This window comes from Podospora pseudopauciseta, chromosome 4, assembly GCF_035222475.1.
Source record: "Podospora pseudopauciseta strain CBS 411.78 chromosome 4, whole genome shotgun sequence".
Lineage (NCBI taxonomy): Eukaryota > Fungi > Ascomycota > Sordariomycetes > Sordariales > Podosporaceae > Podospora > Podospora pseudopauciseta.
Window position 1 is genome coordinate 2729721 of NC_085894.1, and position 16225 is coordinate 2745945.

General features: G+C 51.4%; 5 protein-coding genes across 5 annotated transcripts; 4 read left to right on the plus strand and 1 right to left on the minus strand.

The window, feature by feature from the left end:
• Nucleotides 1–53: 53 nt before the first annotated feature.
• SRP40 (jun-like transcription factor) lies at nucleotides 54–1355 on the plus strand (the record flags this gene model as incomplete). Its single annotated transcript, XM_062912407.1, has 1 exon — nucleotides 54–1355. The coding sequence occupies one exon, from the start codon at nucleotides 54–56 to the stop codon at nucleotides 1353–1355; it is 1302 nt and encodes a 433-aa protein (XP_062765966.1).
• Nucleotides 1356–2493: 1138 nt separating this feature from the next.
• QC763_0068300 (uncharacterized protein) lies at nucleotides 2494–4485 on the minus strand. Its single transcript, XM_062905944.1, has 2 exons — nucleotides 3859–4485; nucleotides 2494–3666 (listed from the first exon to the last, which is right to left on the minus strand). Exons 1-2 carry the CDS (start codon nucleotides 3961–3963, stop codon nucleotides 3466–3468), a joined length of 306 nt encoding a protein of 101 aa, XP_062765967.1. The 5' UTR covers nucleotides 3964–4485; the 3' UTR covers nucleotides 2494–3465.
• A 205-nt stretch (nucleotides 4486–4690) lies between these two features.
• On the plus strand, nucleotides 4691–7425 carry QC763_407680 (uncharacterized protein; the record flags this gene model as incomplete). Its single annotated transcript, XM_062912406.1, is given in 4 exon segments — nucleotides 4691–5068; nucleotides 5081–6278; nucleotides 6328–7098; nucleotides 7149–7425. 3 exon segments carry the CDS (start codon nucleotides 5152–5154, stop codon nucleotides 7423–7425), a joined length of 2175 nt encoding a protein of 724 aa, XP_062765968.1. The 5' UTR covers nucleotides 4691–5068; nucleotides 5081–5151.
• A 1738-nt stretch (nucleotides 7426–9163) lies between these two features.
• QC763_407670 (uncharacterized protein) lies at nucleotides 9164–10840 on the plus strand (the record flags this gene model as incomplete). The annotated part of the gene is made up of 2 exons (XM_062912405.1): nucleotides 9164–9219; nucleotides 9283–10840. 2 exons carry the CDS (start codon nucleotides 9164–9166, stop codon nucleotides 10838–10840), a joined length of 1614 nt encoding a protein of 537 aa, XP_062765969.1.
• Nucleotides 10841–12461: 1621 nt separating this feature from the next.
• On the plus strand, nucleotides 12462–14785 carry GCN4 (General control protein; the record flags this gene model as incomplete). Its single annotated transcript, XM_062912404.1, has 2 exons — nucleotides 12462–12535; nucleotides 13678–14785. The coding sequence occupies 2 exons, from the start codon at nucleotides 12462–12464 to the stop codon at nucleotides 14783–14785; spliced, it is 1182 nt and encodes a 393-aa protein (XP_062765970.1).
• Nucleotides 14786–16225: the final 1440 nt, after the last annotated feature.

Sequence of the window (16225 nt, forward strand, 5' to 3'; positions counted from 1 at the left end):
ACTCCGCGGCAACCACAACAACTCAGTCTCCCGAGTCGAACGACAAGACCACAATGGCCAAAGACAAGAAGGTCAAGGCCGACAAAGTCACCAAGTCGACCCCTGCCGCTACCCAGCTGCCTGCCCAGCTCCTCGACCTTGTAGAGAAGTTTCTCTCTGAGCATGATTTCACCGAGGCCCACACCGAATTCACCAAGGCTCGCAAGGCCAAGGGTTTGAAGAAGGCCAAGGGAGAGGCAACCGACAGCACTCTGGAGTCCGTCTTCCAGGCTTGGGAGACTTCCAAGGCCAAGGCTTCTAGTGACGACGATTCCAGCAGCAGCAACGAGTCCGATTCCTCTTCCAGCAGCGACAGTGATTCGGACTCGGACTCGGACTCCGAGAGCGACAGTGATGATGTCGAGATGGCCGACGCCCCGGCCGACTCTGAGAGCTCTGACTCTAGCAGTAGCTCTGAGAGCTCCGACAGTGACAGCTCCGACAGTGAAAGTGAGAGCGAAAGTGAGGAGGAGAAGAAGCCTGCCGCTACCAATCCTTTGAAGCGCAAGGCCACGTCCGAGAGCAGCGACTCGTCGTCTGAGGATTCCTCCGGCTCTGATTCCGAGAAGGAGAAGCCAGCTGCCAAGAAGCAGAAGACTGCCGCCGCTAAGGCCGAGTCATCCTCCTCTGAGTCTTCATCCGACTCTTCTTCGGATTCTTCTTCGAGCTCCGATAGCAGCTCTTCTGATTCTTCTTCCGATTCCGACTCATCGTCCTCCGACTCTTCTTCAGACTCTGACTCGTCCGATTCTGATTCATCTGACTCCGACTCTTCCGATTCCGAAGACGTAGCCGAGGAGGCTGCTAAGGTCCCCCTTCCCGACTCCAGCGACGATTCATCATCCGATTCCTCCTCCGATAGTGACTCGGACAGCGACTCCGACAACAAGAGCAAGACTAAGACAAAGAAGTCCACCAAGACCAAGGCGAACAGTGACACCTCCGCGAGCGGTTCCTCCAATAGCTCTGCAACTCTCAACGGGAGCACCTCGCCTAAGGTTTTCCCCGTCAGCACCTTCGCCCCTCTTCCTCCCGACCCGTTTGTGAAGACCAACAACCGCGGCAAGGGCGCTGCAGTAAAAGAGGAGAAGGTTCCCTTTTCCCGTGTAAACCGGAACATCAAGGTTGACCCTAAGTTTGCCGACAACTCGTTTGCGGGTGAGGACTGGGGAAGAAAGGCGCACGAGGACCTCATTGTCACGAGGGGCAAGGGCTTTACAAAGGAGAAGAACAAGAAGAAGAAGGGCAGCTACAGGGGTGGCAGGATCGACACTGGCCTGCAATTGGGCATCAAGTTCGACGATGACGGAAACTAAGGGCAGCAATGGGGCGTACATGGATAGACGCAGAAAGATTTCAGGAGTTGATAATTAGGCACAGAGTATAGGTCGAGTGGTCAGAAGGCAAGGTGTATGGGAAACCCACCAGATAATTCTATCAAGAGAAATGGATGGATAAAGAAACGATATTATAGAGCTTTGGGTGTTTGGCAAGCGAGCCAGCAAAATAAGGCGTGGTGTTTTTGCGGTAGATGTTGGTTTTAGTGTATCACTTTATGTTGTCTTTTTCTATCAGTTACCTAGAGAAAAAGGTGTTGTTTTCTCAATATCCATTAGGGGCACATACTTTGAGGAGTTGGGAAATCATTTGTTTTTATTTTGTGTACACATATTGAGCTTTGATGAGGCGTTGATGTGTCTGCATTTAATGGCGACTGTCTGTTTCGGTTTCGTGTTGCTTTTTCAAACCAGGCCAAGGCATGTACATCGAGCTGTGTAGCTTGGAATCAAATGGGTAGCCCAACTTTTTCCATTGACAGAAAAAGAGGTAGGGGATGTAAGATATGGCAGCACACACATTGAATACGTGATGTTCAAGCAGACCATGCTTCCGGAAGCTTGGATCATGGGGTCACAGGTGACTGGAGCTCACTGCTTTGCTGGCAGAGATGGAAAAAGCCGAGGGTGAGAAAGAGATAGATGGCGACTGACGTGATAAGCAATTCCACATATGAAGAGTTTCTTAGGTCAAGTGGATGAAGAGAGAGAATCATCGACGTTGTGTGGTGACGAGTACTATGATAGTTTGTTTCATAAACAGTTCTCTCGATGGGACTTGAAATCGAAAGGAGGGTGCCCAATTTCGGGAGGATCATTCTCTAATGCTTGAAAGCCCTGTTCTCCAGTGAACCTGTGTCAAGCAATCCGGACAAACGGGATGCTGGGCTTCGTGACAGACAGAAAGCTGCTTCTAATAGTGGACGAAATAAGATATCAGAAGTTGAATGAGTAAGGGAGGTGGGCAGTGCTCAACCTCTCAAGAATTTAAGACAGAAAATGCGGCAGAAGTGCCTCTCAAAACAGCCTGTATTGTACACTAGACAGTCCGATATCCTAGCATCTACCTTGAAATGGAAAAAGGGCAGGTGAGGTATGTAAGGTGACCCCCCCAGGTGAGCAATCGTGGCTGAGGCGGCTAATTGAACTTCCCATCCTATCTGTGTTCATACTCAGAGCCCACGGTTACACAAAGCGGCCTGTCACCTCCATATTGGGGACTGCTACACATTCATAATTTCATGCTCCCGCAGCTCAGTCTCATTCCCCACAGTTTCACAAGCAAAACTAACCAGCCACACTTTCCCTCGGTGAGGCTCGTTTCAACAGCACTCGACCTTATCTCACCTTGAGGTGTGTGCCTTTTCCGACCGAGGTCACCTCAAATGACACGTCAAAAAAGCGGTAAGCAAGAGACAGACTTACAACAGTGCAATGGGACACATCAAGAGGGGTCCATTTTTGCGGGGCACCTGTCCGCGAACTTTCAAACAAGGGAGTTTGAACGTGTGTAAGTGGTTCGCCGGGTTAAGGGTTGGGGTTGTAGGTGGAGTGTCTGAAAAGCTAGGAATGAAAAATGTCACCAATCTCGGGTTTAGGCATGAGCAGTTGTGCCTTGGGCGGAAATCTCTTGACGGGACATGGCTGCTCTTTACGAGGGAAAACCGGGAATGCTGGTGTGATGCTGGTCTCTCCTCGGTCATCAGATATCTGGCGGTGAGACCTGAGGTCCCTGTGCTATTTTTTTCAGCTGAAGGGCTGAAAGTTGCACTAGAAGACGTCTATTGATCGAAACTACTGATGTTAGCTGTTGACACGGTGTTAGAGAGGAAGTGTTTGATTTTGTGGAACTGGGGAGGTGAAGGCTGCTCATCTGATCAAAGGCGAAGCCTGGAACATCTCCCGTGTAGCAACACATCTGCCAGCTCTTGAGGCGGTGAGAAGACGACGATTTTCTAGAATATAGTTGGAAAAGGCGAGGCACCCCATAAGGTGACCGGATTGGAACAGCCACCAAGGTCTGCCGAGTGTTGAGGACGTTAGTCGAGGTAGGGGTGATATGGCTGTCTGGTCGTCTTGCCACCTTCAGTCAAGCCATCAGACTAGACTCGATAACAGAAATGCGGCGAATGGTGTACTCCACAGGTTCGCCATATCTGGGCGAGATTTGAGAACCACCGAGGGACTTGGGCCCTGAATCAAGGTAGCGGAGGCCGAACGGAGAACTGCTATGCTTGGAGCTGGCGAGGCAGATTGATGAGGTTTGGATGTCCATGTTCGAAATGTGGGCCTAGAAAGATCTTAAGGTGACGGTACGAACGCTACGGAGACTTTATGGAGTTCGATATTGAAACTCTGGTTCGGTGCCGGCTTGCATGATTCCGGAGATGAGGGTCACTAGGGTGTAGGCAAGTTGATATCGGAGGCCCTGAACTTCCAAAAAAAAAAAATTGAAGTTCAGTCAAGCATTGACCAGACATACCTTTTGTGGAATAGAGATCAGACTAAGATCCCGGTTCAGATGGATGTCGTGGTGGCTTGGCTGTTCCTGGCCTGGTCCGATGTTAAACGGTTCCAAATGGAACATGGGCACGGGCGATATCCCAAGGAACTGGAACCAGGGGAAATGTCCTAGAACCGGCAGTTCAGTTTGATGCTAGCACGAATGAACGAAAAAAAGACCCGAGTGTGGCTGATGGGATGGCCATGACTCCTTGACCGTAGTGCGGTAGATGTGAGGCCTGGTCCTATGACAAACGGGATATGCACCCGAGGAGAGGGCACCGGTTCACGGAGGGGCTTTAGCGAAAAGCCTGCCAAGATCCATTTCCTCAAACTCGATGGGGTGGAAATGCCTAATCCGTAGTTATGAGGGCGATGAGGCAATGCGGAGGAATTAGATACCGCCCTTCGGAATTTAGCACTGGGCTGGAGATTCGGGTCTCGTGTTGATGCTGGTATGGGACGGCGTCCTCCCAGAGCGGTTCATCTTGGGTGAGAGCATCATTTTATGGTAGATTGAGGCACTGAAATGATAGTGTATGATCAAACCGAAGCAACCATGTGTTGTAAGACCACGAGCGTCTCTCCACGTGGTAAGCTTTGAGATGTGTTGGATGAAGGACGAAAAGGGACAGGGACAGGGCCACAACTCTTGGCTCTGTCATGAGAGAGAGCCAATCAGTCAGCCTTATCGTCGGTAGCCAATGGGGACTGTCCATTTCAGAAAACAGTGGGTCGACAGTGGCACTGCAAGTACCCAAAGTACCCTTGTCGGTTGTGCCGCCGTAGGGCTCTCACCCAGGGCGCGCTCACTGTCGCGAACTTCCCCGCGCCTCTGGGCTGTTGGAGCCTGGTCATTCCGTTGGCCGTTGGCGATTTACTCGGATGGCGGATGGTGTTAACATTTCGCTTCTTTGCTAAAACCGTCCAACTCCCTCACCATGCCGGTGACCGACCCGGTGACTGTGAATACCTTCATCAGTTCCCTCCGGCCTGGTCTGGCCGTCCCCGCGTGACATCACCGCCTGCACGCTCAGGTCCCCCCCGCCATCAGCCAAAAGGCATCCATTCTCCTCGTGCCCGCCTGGCGGCTGTGAGTTCATTCAGCTCGCTCTCCAAATCTCACCCCGCCATCTCACTCACCTCATTCACACAACCAACTGTCTTTTCTTTCATCAACGCTCATCAAGACGCTCATCAAGGCGATTCATGGTGGCAAGCGAGGTCCACATGGGTATAACTTGCAGCATAGACACGGTCGAGTCTGACAGCGATGCTGAAAAAAATAATACGCAAGTCCCCGAGGAAACGCACCCGCACTCAGTCAATATCACCCACACGGCGCTGGTTTACAAGATCGATGGCTGACCTGTTCGTCCACAGGCCCGACGTTGTGAGTGAAGCTAGCGCAAGAAGCATGGCTGTAAGAAAGGCTCAAGGCTCTGGCGCTGAGTCCTGTACTCGGCTCAACGGGGTGTCTAATGGTAATGGAACTCGAGGTGAAGGCTGGATGGCTCAGTATGACTGCGTTGGGCCACTGGAGGCTGCTGCAAGAAGACGGAATCCAGAAATCGATTCATCAAGCCCCTGTCTCACAGATCAGCTTCATGCTTTCACTGGACGGACGTCTGAAGAAACAAAGAAACCAAAACCATGGTCGTTACGGAGTTCTTCAAGAAATGTGACGCTCTCAGCTCCGAGAGAATTCTTTGACGCAGCAGATAAGGACATTGAGGGAACTATCACGACGTATGACGAGCTACGGAAGGCACTCAAGGACCACGAAGATGCACTTTCGTTTGAGAATACCTGCACGATCAACGCTTCGGTGCTCGAGATCAAGGCCAACGCTAAGCTTCAGGCTCTCAAAAAGGACGACATCGAACGCTATTACACGCCAGCTCCGCCCAGGCAGGGGTTTCAGGGCCAGGAGCATCCTCGTTTCTACGGAGATCATTTCCTTTCCAACATCGACTTAATTCAACAAACCCAACTTTTCAGTCTCTTCCGCGCCATGCCCAAAGGCGCTCATCTTCATATTCACTTCAACGCTAACCTATTACCAAACTTTTTACTTGATATTGCGAAGGAGATGACCCGCATGTATATTTGGTGCAACATGCCACTGGTGAATGACAGGGGGCAGGTAGACCGGACCGCTTTGGATCGGTGCCGGGTACAGTTCAGTATTATGAACGAAGCGGCAGTGAAGGAGCGAGGCGAGGGCAATATTTTTGATGCCGCTTACCAAAACAGGACTGTGATGCAGTTCTCTAGGTTTCGGGAAGAATTCCGTCGGAGGTACGCCCAGGAGGACATTGACAGAGTTGATAAATGGCTACAAAACAAGCTGGTCTTTGAAGAAGAGGAGGCCCACGGTTTGCTTCAAACAGCAAAAGGGTACGTAGACTCCGTTTCCTTGTGAAACCATTGCTAATCAGCAGTACAGGGCATGGGAAAAGTTCAACGCGAGAACGCAAATGATGAAGGGCCTCTTCAACTATAAAAGTGCATACGCAAGATATACACGCCATTGCTTAGAGGAGTTCGCCGATGACAACATCCAGTACGCCGAGATCCGTGTGAATTTCATGTCGACAAACCAAGTATGGGAAGATGACGGGTCCAAAAAACTTGACAACGAAGGAATCACAGATCTGATTATCGATCAATACGAGAAATTCCAACGCCAGCATCAAGGAAAAGTGGTTCAGGGGCTCAAGATCATCTATTGCACGCCACGGTCATTCGACACCGAGCAGGTGGAAGAGTCGCTTCACGAGTGTCTCGAGTTCAAGCTCAAAGAGAAGTACTCAAACTACATTGCCGGTTTTGACTTGGTTGGCGAAGAAGGCAAAGGTCACCCCTTACATTATTTCACAAAGCAGCTGCTTCGATTCCAGAAGGCCTGTCGGCTAGCAGGAACCTCCATACCGCTTTTGTTGCACTGCGGTGAGACTCTGGATCATGGCGATGAGACGGACAGAAACCTGCTCGATGCTCTCCTGCTCGGCTCCAAGCGGATCGGCCACGGGTTTGCCCTGCCGCGGCATCCTTTTATTATGGAGCAGATGAAACAGCACAACATCTGTGTGGAAGTGTGCCCAATATCGAACGAGATACTGGGACTCACGCCGAGAATAAGCGGGCACTCTGTGTACAACCTGCTGGCTAATAATGTCCACTGCACTGTGAGCACCGACAACGGGACACTATTTAGGTAGGTTTCCTTTGATATTGTCTCTCGCCAGGTATGCTGACGTGCTCTAGATCGCGATTATCACACGACTTTTACCAAGTACTGGCAGGAAAGGCAGACATGACGCTCCATGGACTTCGGCAGCTGATTGAGTGGAGTCTTGAGCACTCGTGCATGGATGCAAAGGAGAGGGAAAAGGTGCATACCGCTTGGCTCCACATGTGGGAGAAGTTTTGTCTGAGGATTGTCAAGGGTGAATTTGACCAACCGCAACAGCGAAGAGACGGCGAGGCTACCTTGGGGGTGGCTGGAAACGAGAAAAAGACAGCTGTTATGCCCGGCCCATGATTCTTGGCCTCTCCCAGGGCCAGTAGAGACATGGAGAAACAGGAAGAAAGGTTTCGGGCGGTAGAATATGACAGGTACATGACAAAGACAGCAATGTGTCTGGCTGGGGTTTGTTTTGCAATCATGTCATGGTTCACGGTTATAAACGGGATTTTAAACGGTAGGACAGGGCACAGGGGGTATATGACGATGATGATACCATGTTTGGGAACGGATTAAGATTTTCTGGGCCTTCTTTGTTTGAGTATGACAGGCTCTGCTCACGGGCCGCGAGGCCATGTTTGGGGGTCGGGATGGAAGAAGCGATACATGTCACATTCGTGAGTCCTTCTTAGGAGGCAGGGTTGGTTCATGGGTTTACTGGGCTGGTTTACTGGGCGAGTTACACACTGGGTTGTTAGACGGGCAAAACAACGGTTGACGGGGACAATGGCAATGGATTTGGAGTTCATGGCGTTTAATCACCTAACTTCACCTTGGTCATCTCTCACAGCCAGCAACCAGTTTCAAGGCGATTCCCGGATGACTGAGATGACAGATCAAACTTTTCTCCTTTCTTCGGCCCTCTTCCCTTTGTCACTGTCAACCTTTACTCAATTCCCACCTGATCTCTCACGCCTGTTATCGACAAAGCGATCAGGCTGCCACAGCCTCATGAGCAGTCCGTCAAATCAGGTACGTCTCCATTTTGGGCCGCCCCGCATTTACATTGCCATACAACTGTTGGTTGCATCATGTTTGCACCTTCGCTCGGATTTGCGGACCAAGCCATCCACCTATCCATCACCCATCAGGCTGAGGGGGGGCTGAGACGTGCGCGCGGTCACGACTTCAACCACTCAGGCAACATCGCTCGCATTACATAGTTCCCATCCCACCATCCCTCAGGAAAGTGAAGGGGGAACGACCGGGGGGGAATTTCCCTTTCCTACAACAAGAAGCCTACACTATCGTTCCACCTGAGGTATGTGTGTCAGCGTAATTGGACAAGGTCGGCGATAGACTGGGCCCAAATCAAGGCTTGTAAGCGCGCCGCAGAGGCTCTACGGTAAACAATCGACTTTGTTTCCAGGACATGAAAGATCATTCTCGGGGAGGATGGTTAGAGAATGCATTCTATGCAGGGGCCTTTTCCACCCGCTCCGCTCTCGTTTTTGGCCTTCTGAGATCTTACTATCACTGGGTACCGCTGCCGTGGAGCTGGATCAGGCTGAGATGTTCAGGGACGAAGGAATATGAAACCCCTGGTTGAAGATGTGGTATTAAACCCACTACAGCTCACCTCCATTTCATCTTCTTCATTTAGCACATAGACTGAAGTCAGCAGCGTTTTTCTTTTTGTCTTATGTCTAGGTGCCGGTGAAACCGCCAGCGAACAACCTCAAAGTTTGCCTTACTCGTCGGGCGTTTCTCTCACACACGCATTTTCCAATCATCGCTTCTATTGCCTGTTTTCACCCCACCGATTGACGAGACAGGTGTAACACACAGCTATCATATGGTGCACCTAGATTGTTTGCGCCAAGCTGAACTAGAGCTGAGCCTTCAATCATCCCTGACTGGGCGTTTCGAGCGTCGACGACGTGGCCGCGCGACGAACTTTTTTCTTCTCTCTGAATAGTTGTAAACAATACAGTGTTGGTCTCGTCAAGGTTCTCTTTTACTCTTGTTCTTCAGAGTCGTATCTAGGAGACTTTGAGCGCCTGTATTATACGTTATTCTGGACAGCATCGTCGCCATGACCAGCCTTCCGCTGCCTCTGGATGAGGATGCTCCCACGGGAGCGCTTGCTTGGTATGTATTTCCCTCGAATCCCTTCAGAACTTACCTTAACAGAGTAACTAACTTTCAACAAAGGTTCCCATACGGCCGTCAGGATCTTCCAGGTTGGCGCTTCGACGTCATCACCCTCCTCGCCATCATCGGCGAGTCCAGCGTCGCTGAACACGCCCAAACCCTCACAGCATCCCGTCTCTGCCTCCTCCCACGTATCATCCCCGCCCCTCAAGCCCTCCTCAAACCAGTGCGGCCTCAACGACTCCCAGAAGCCAACGCCAAAATGACAGGCGTACACAGCGGGGTGGTACTCGACACGGTAGGTTTCTTCGCAAACATCCTACAACCCCTCGACGAGATGAAGCCCTTCTCCTTCAAAGTCCTCGAGATCAAGCACACGAAGGAAGCTTTGGAAGCCATCAAAGCGGGCAAAACAAGAGAGGAAAAGGGGAGACTTACCACCTCCACTAAGGGCAGCAACTGGTGGAGAAGAGGCTGGAGAGGGCAGCAAAAACCAACAGCACTGCATATCAAACCTACCACTGATACCACCACAGTCCTCACCCCCTCCCAACCAAGCTTCTTCGGCCCAACCAACGCCAACCCAACCGAAAAACCACCCACCCGTAAACCCACTGTTCGGTTCGCCACAGCAGCGGCAGACGATGACCTCGAACGAGGCGGCTCCTCCACCACCACGCTCACAACCTCTGATAATAACCACCCCCACCTCCCCCACCACCGAACATCAACCATCAGACCCTCCGTCCCGGCAACGTTATGCTCCCCCGTGCACCTACTTTCGATTTTTTCATTTGCCCTCACACTGGTAATCATCATCCTCTCCGCCCTCTGGGAAGACGGCACGGCCATTCTGGCCATAGTATTGATGTCGCTGGCCTCGTCGGTGGTTTGCTACGCCTCGCTGTGGAAGCCCGTTCTCATGAACAGGACCACTTCGGGAAAAGTGCCCGAGGGGGATGTCGTGATCAGGACGAGGGAGGGGGCGTTTCTGCTGATTAAATGCACCGAGGAGGTGGCGCGGGAGCTGTATTCCGGGACGGAGGAGTGCAAGTATGTGGTGGAGAGCGATCTGTACAGGCTGTACATGGGGTTGGGGATGGTGCTGCTGATGGTGAGCGTGGTGTTGCTGGGGAACTGCGGGTGGAACAGTCAGGTGCTGATTGGGGGGGGTTATATCTGTTTGAACGGGCTGTATTGGATGATGGGGTTGGTGGAGGAGAAGAGGTTTTGGGATGTGGATAGGAGGTATACCGTTCGGGATGTGACCAAGGAGGATTCAAAGGGCGCGCATGCTTTTCCGGAGGGGAAGGATAAGTGGGAGAAGGATCGGTTGGAGGATGATGAGATTCCTAGTTTTACGAGGACGATGTGGTATGCGATCAGGGAGACGAAGGGGCAGGTGGCGTGGGTGAAGAGGAGCGGGGCGATGCCGAAGACGAAGCAGTGGAAGAGGTGGTTGGAGGAAGCGCAGAAGATGGCTGAGAAGGGAGAGAGAGGGTGGAAGGCGGTGAGGAGGAAGGGGGAGATTATGAGGGAGGAGGGGGCCGAAGATGATGCGGAACAGATGGCGCCTGCGCAGGAGGTGCAGAGGAGGGGGACTGTGAGGGGGGAGTGAGGGAAGTTGTGTGGTGGGTGTTGGGTTGTATGAATATCATGATGCCTCGGGCGTAGCATTGGTTTGGATCTAGGATAATGACCATCATCATAGAAAAAGGTTGGGTAGGGTCAAAATACTAGGACTCTCATGAGATGTCGTCAAACGTGGATCGCGAACACGAGCACTAGCCTTCAAAAAACGTGAAACAATCTTTCGTCGACGCTGGAGTTAACGTTTGGTTCCATCCGAACCCCATAGCACAACCCGGGCCTGGCCCTTGAATCCCGAGAGCTTGGGACCCCGCGACAAGCTTTCTATAAGTTGGCTCGAGCTTTCATGAACCTCATCTACTTCAAAGACTGACTAGGCTCCCGTTTCTTCACATGGCAGATGTACCTACTAACCTGCAGGAGCACATTTCTTCCCCGGAATCTCCCCGGCATTGTCTTGTCACCATTTACAAAGTAGCCCAGCCTCGGAATACAAAGGAAGCAGAAAACGTGCCGCGGCATGCCGTGCCGTACCTCCAAAACCCAGAGACATCGGAGGTGGGACCGGATCTCGGCCGGGTCTCGGCCGGCTAAGAACCTCATCTTCACCTCGGCGCTGGCCAAGAAACTCCACAGGTTTGTTTCCCTTGGGATTTTCCAGCTGTTAGGGAACATGCCTGGAAACCCAGAAGCGTCATTTTTTTCACTGCAAGGTTCCATGTTGTCGATCACTTTTTGATGATGGCTGATAAGTGCTGACGTGCAGTTTTGAATCCATCCATCCCATCCCACATCCGCTTGTTGCGGTTAGAGAAACCGGATATTTCCCCAAAGTTTTTTTTTAAGTTTTTTTTTTTTTTTTTCCTTTCCTTCATGTGGCCTCCTCAATGCCACCGGGATTTATGGAGTATTCCACTCAAATCACAGTCCCATCCTCCACAATTGAGGATATCACAGTGGGATCTCTGCAAAGTTTCTCAAGTTTCAGCCGATGGCGCCATCGTCCCGCATCTCCATTTTCCTGGATCTGGATTCTGAACAAAAAAGTTTTGAAGGTGGGGTTGGCTGGTTGAAGTGGATAAGGTGGATTTTGAATACGAAACCCTGCAAGGGCAGGCAGGGCTAAGGTGGAATTAGCCGAAGCGAGTGACTCACAAAACTCAATTGCTGTTCAACACAACGGTTGCAAGTGGTCAGCAAAGCAATTGGGGGTTTTGATTCGACGGCGCAAAAAGAAGAGGTGAGCTTGTTGTAAGAGAAAGGGAACTGCAGAGGTCTTGTGTGTGCTATCATCAATATATCCAGATGTGGGTGGGCTTTGAGGCGGAGTCGTGTCTTGTGCCTCGTATGTAGTGTATGGCTGCTGTTTTTCCATCCTCGATGCTGTGCGACCGACCGCCTCGCTGTTGTTGCCCAATCTTCACAGCCCTCGAGGACATCTGTCTGGAAACGTTTCCTTTTCTTCTTCAGCCGGGAGAAAGGACCGCAAGTTGATAGGACTACCACCGTAGCTGCGCGGTCCTAGCGGCTCTTCGACAATTGGACGATGTTACACATGCAAGCACTTCGCAAGGCGTTGCGCGTCCGGGCAGTCGGTCCCTTGACGGTTACGCAGCCCTGCCTTGTGCGCCCCCATGGAAATTACCCACATGTCCACATGGACGATTTGCAATAATTCATTGCAGTTCCATGCGGCTCTTTTCTCACAGCTCATATGTGTCTAGTTGTCGGTGTGCTCTACGAATCTCCTTGTTGCTTTCGGGTTCTATGTCAACTTTTTGACATGTCAAGCCCACCGCGCCCTTGGGAGGCCTGGCAGACACCCTGAACCGTGCCGCCGGCGTAAGCCCGTCCGAGCGTCGCTCTTTTGCTGCAGTTCAACCGGAAAGGCAGAGTGGGCCCAAATCCCACTGGTCCCGTGTTATTGGATGGGAGCCTTGTGATGAGATCCACGGTGGGGCAGTGCTACACCAGAGTGTACCACGGTACAGAATATTCAAATGGACCATCTTGGGGCCGATTGGAGTCTATGTGTCGGGAGAAGCTGAAGAAGGTGCGAGGAAGACTGGCTCTTATGAAATTTGTGTCAGCTAACGAATCCGACACAAACCCAATGGGAGATCAGCTTTCGCGAATGTGTTGAAGCCAAAGCTGGGCTTCAAAACTAGCAGCGACGCTACGCGGTTTGGAGCCCCGCAGTCTGCAACGTTGTCAAGGCTGCGGTTTTTTTTGGAGCCGGTCGGTCCTCAAGTTTGTGACTCACACTTGCCCTTTTCGGCTGACCGTCGGCGCAGCCAATCAGATGGCAGATCCCACCGCGCTGCCGCCTTGGAAGCCTCTGCGGCCTGGGGCAGGCGTCGGGGTGGGGCGTCCGCTCTGCTTGCCCAGGCAGTTCGCTGCCTGATTAAAACGTCCTCTGCGCCCACTTTTCCGTCCTGCTTTCTCTTTCTCTCACCAAACCACTCACAACAACCAATTTTCAGAACAACCCAAGGCATCTACCAAGATGCGTTAAATCACCCCCTCCCCTCGTCGGAACTGCTCTTTGAGCCTCGTCAACATTTCTTCTTTTAAGAATTTTAACAATCTCCCCTCTCAACCCCCTCCTTCAGCTCTACCTTCACAGGTTGAACTGAACTACAGCACCCAGCTCTCCAGCTCGCGCTCCGGTTCACATCCCACCACCGCCATTCCCGGCCCAGACTTTTCAGTCTTCACCACGGATTCACATCAGTCATCATGGACTCCCTCCAGTACCTCGAGCCTGCCGGCACATTCCGCGCATCAACAGCCCCCACAGAATCTCAGCTTGCCCCAACAGGACTTCGTCTTGTTCGATTCGCCGATCAATCATCGTCCACATAGTAGCCGTACTACATCGCAACCTTCCGCCCACGGAGGTGTAAATCAACCACAGCAATATCGTAATCAGCCGCTCTTCCCGCAGCAGATCCCATCGCCATCACTGCAGAATCAGCGAGTTGCGAACATCATCCAGGCAACCGGCCACTCCACGACTTCATCGGCATTCACCAATCGGTTTACTACACAGAACTCGCGCCCATCGCCGCAACAGTTCTACGCCTCGTCCGCTCCATCTTCGTCTGTTGCTCTGAACATTACCAAGCAACGCCAGCACCGCCAGCACCGCCCACCCGTTCCCCTGTTCCCACAAGGTCCCGGCGGCGTGCCACCAGGCAAGATGAACATTCAAGGTAATTTCACTCCGCAACACCACCTTGCTCGCCACAGAGGCTCACACATGAGATCAGACCTGGATTTGGACGACTTCACCGCCTTTGAGGGCGGTGCGTCTACCACGTACTCGTCGCCAGCTCTCCCGACTGTCTTCGATCTGAGCTCCAGCGTCTCGAGCACGGGGCAAAACCTGGCCACCGTCTCTCCTCAAGAGCTCATGATGAACGAGCCCTTCATGTCAGCACCCAACTCCACTGCTTTCACCGCTTTGACTTCGCCATCGCTGTATAACGGCTCCCCCGATTTCTGCGACAGCTATGAGACCTCTCCTCACTTTGGAGGAGGAGGTGATTTCGACTCCAACCCGGACAACTGGTTCCCCCTTTTCCCAACAACCAACACGGAACCAGAAGCCCCCAAGGAGGCGCTTGTTGGGCCTAAGCCTGAAGAGTCCCCAGTAATTACCGCCGAGGAGCTCGAAGTCAAGTCGCCGGCATCGGGACATCGTCGCAAGTCAAGCACTTCTCCACCAACCCGCCACTCGTCCATCGCCGGTGTCAACTCTCGCCGCCGCGACAAGCCCCTTCCTCCCATTATTGTCGACGATCCCACGGATACTGTCGCGATGAAGCGTGCTCGCAACACTCTTGCGGCTCGCAAGTCTCGGGAGCGCAAGGCCGCTCGCTTGGATGAGCTTGAGGAGAAGATTGAGAAGCTCTCTGCTGAGCGTGATCATTGGAAGCAGCTGGCTTTGCAACTAGGTGCAAAGGAGTAAATTGGTGCTCAGGAGTAAACCAACCAAAAAAAAATAATAGGCAATCGGCTTCGTCGTACGGCACATTATCCCCCATTGTAATGGACATTGGGGAGGGGATTTCATCGGATTCTCATTTTTCTTTTTCTGTCTTTTCTATGGTTTTTTTACTTGGGAAGCCGGTCGTCAGCTTTGTCAGCGGACCAGGCAATGTTATTTGTCGTTCAGTATCTGGTCTCCTTGGAAGGAAATAACTAGTTGTTTTTTGACCATTCCCCTTGACCTTTCCGGTTCATTGTGTTCTTATAGACTCAATTAAACCCTATGAACTTGTGCTCCTGATTTCTCTGGCGTGACTATCTTTGACAGAAGTGTTTGTGACTGAGATGGTATGTGGTACTGTTGGTGACTGCTCTCGTAAGTGATACTCTCAAACCTTGTGTCTCCTGACTGCTCCGTGACACGGGACAAGCTTTCAAGAATATGTTGCTGATGCATTCGCTTCCAACTATTTCCACTGTAAAACAGATGCCTGATGAGACTCATTCTTCCACCAGACCAGGTAGCTTCTCTGATGGACTTTGCGCAAGGCAACTATGGTGTGGTGTGATGTCTCCAATTTGGACAGATGGTTGCCTAGGTCATCTCGTTTGTTCAGAAAATGACCCAGGTTGGTAAGCTCCATGTGGACTTGTTCGGTGAGTTGAAATAGCTCATAGCAGAAGGACCATGAACAAAATTGAAGGGTAGACTTTGTGTGTGTATTGGGATGTTGGTAGCGTAGAAGGTATGAGGGAAATTCTAGACGGTTGGGGAAGGTTAGTCTCACGAGTAGTTAAAGTAAACGAAAATGATACGATAAAAGTAGGCTTCATGGCAGGTAGATGTATGCTGAGTTGCTCCGAAATGCAATGGTGGGTTGAGTGAGCATTATGAGAGGTGGTGGTAAGGCAATGTGTATGTTTGCCTACTTATGCATACCTTGCTCTTGTTGCAGCCTTGTGTTATCTGCTGTTCCGGGTATTGACTCGTCCTTGCTCTGATCTGCTACACTCTGCTTGCTTCTTGTGGCTGTTCTTTCCTACATGGTCCTTCTTCCGAGTACTCTCTTTTCAAACAGCCCCCTTATTCGTTACCTGCTCCAACCGCCTCCCCATTAGCGATTTCTGGCTATTCCATCTCCATTTTCCCCTCCCAAGGTGCTGTTTGTTACCTGGCACCCTCCCCACGAAATGATTAGCACAGCAAGTTAGCTAACCCCTTATTATACTGTGAACCATACCTAAAGTAATAGGTTTTTTATTTTTATTTTTACTATCTTTAAAGGCTTGTTAACTGTCTTTAAAGACTATTAACTATCTTTCACAGCGTATTAACTATCTTTAAAAGACTAACGCCTATCTTTCGAGGTATGGTTTATAGTATAATGTGGATTTAACCTACTTTTGAGTGCTAATTATT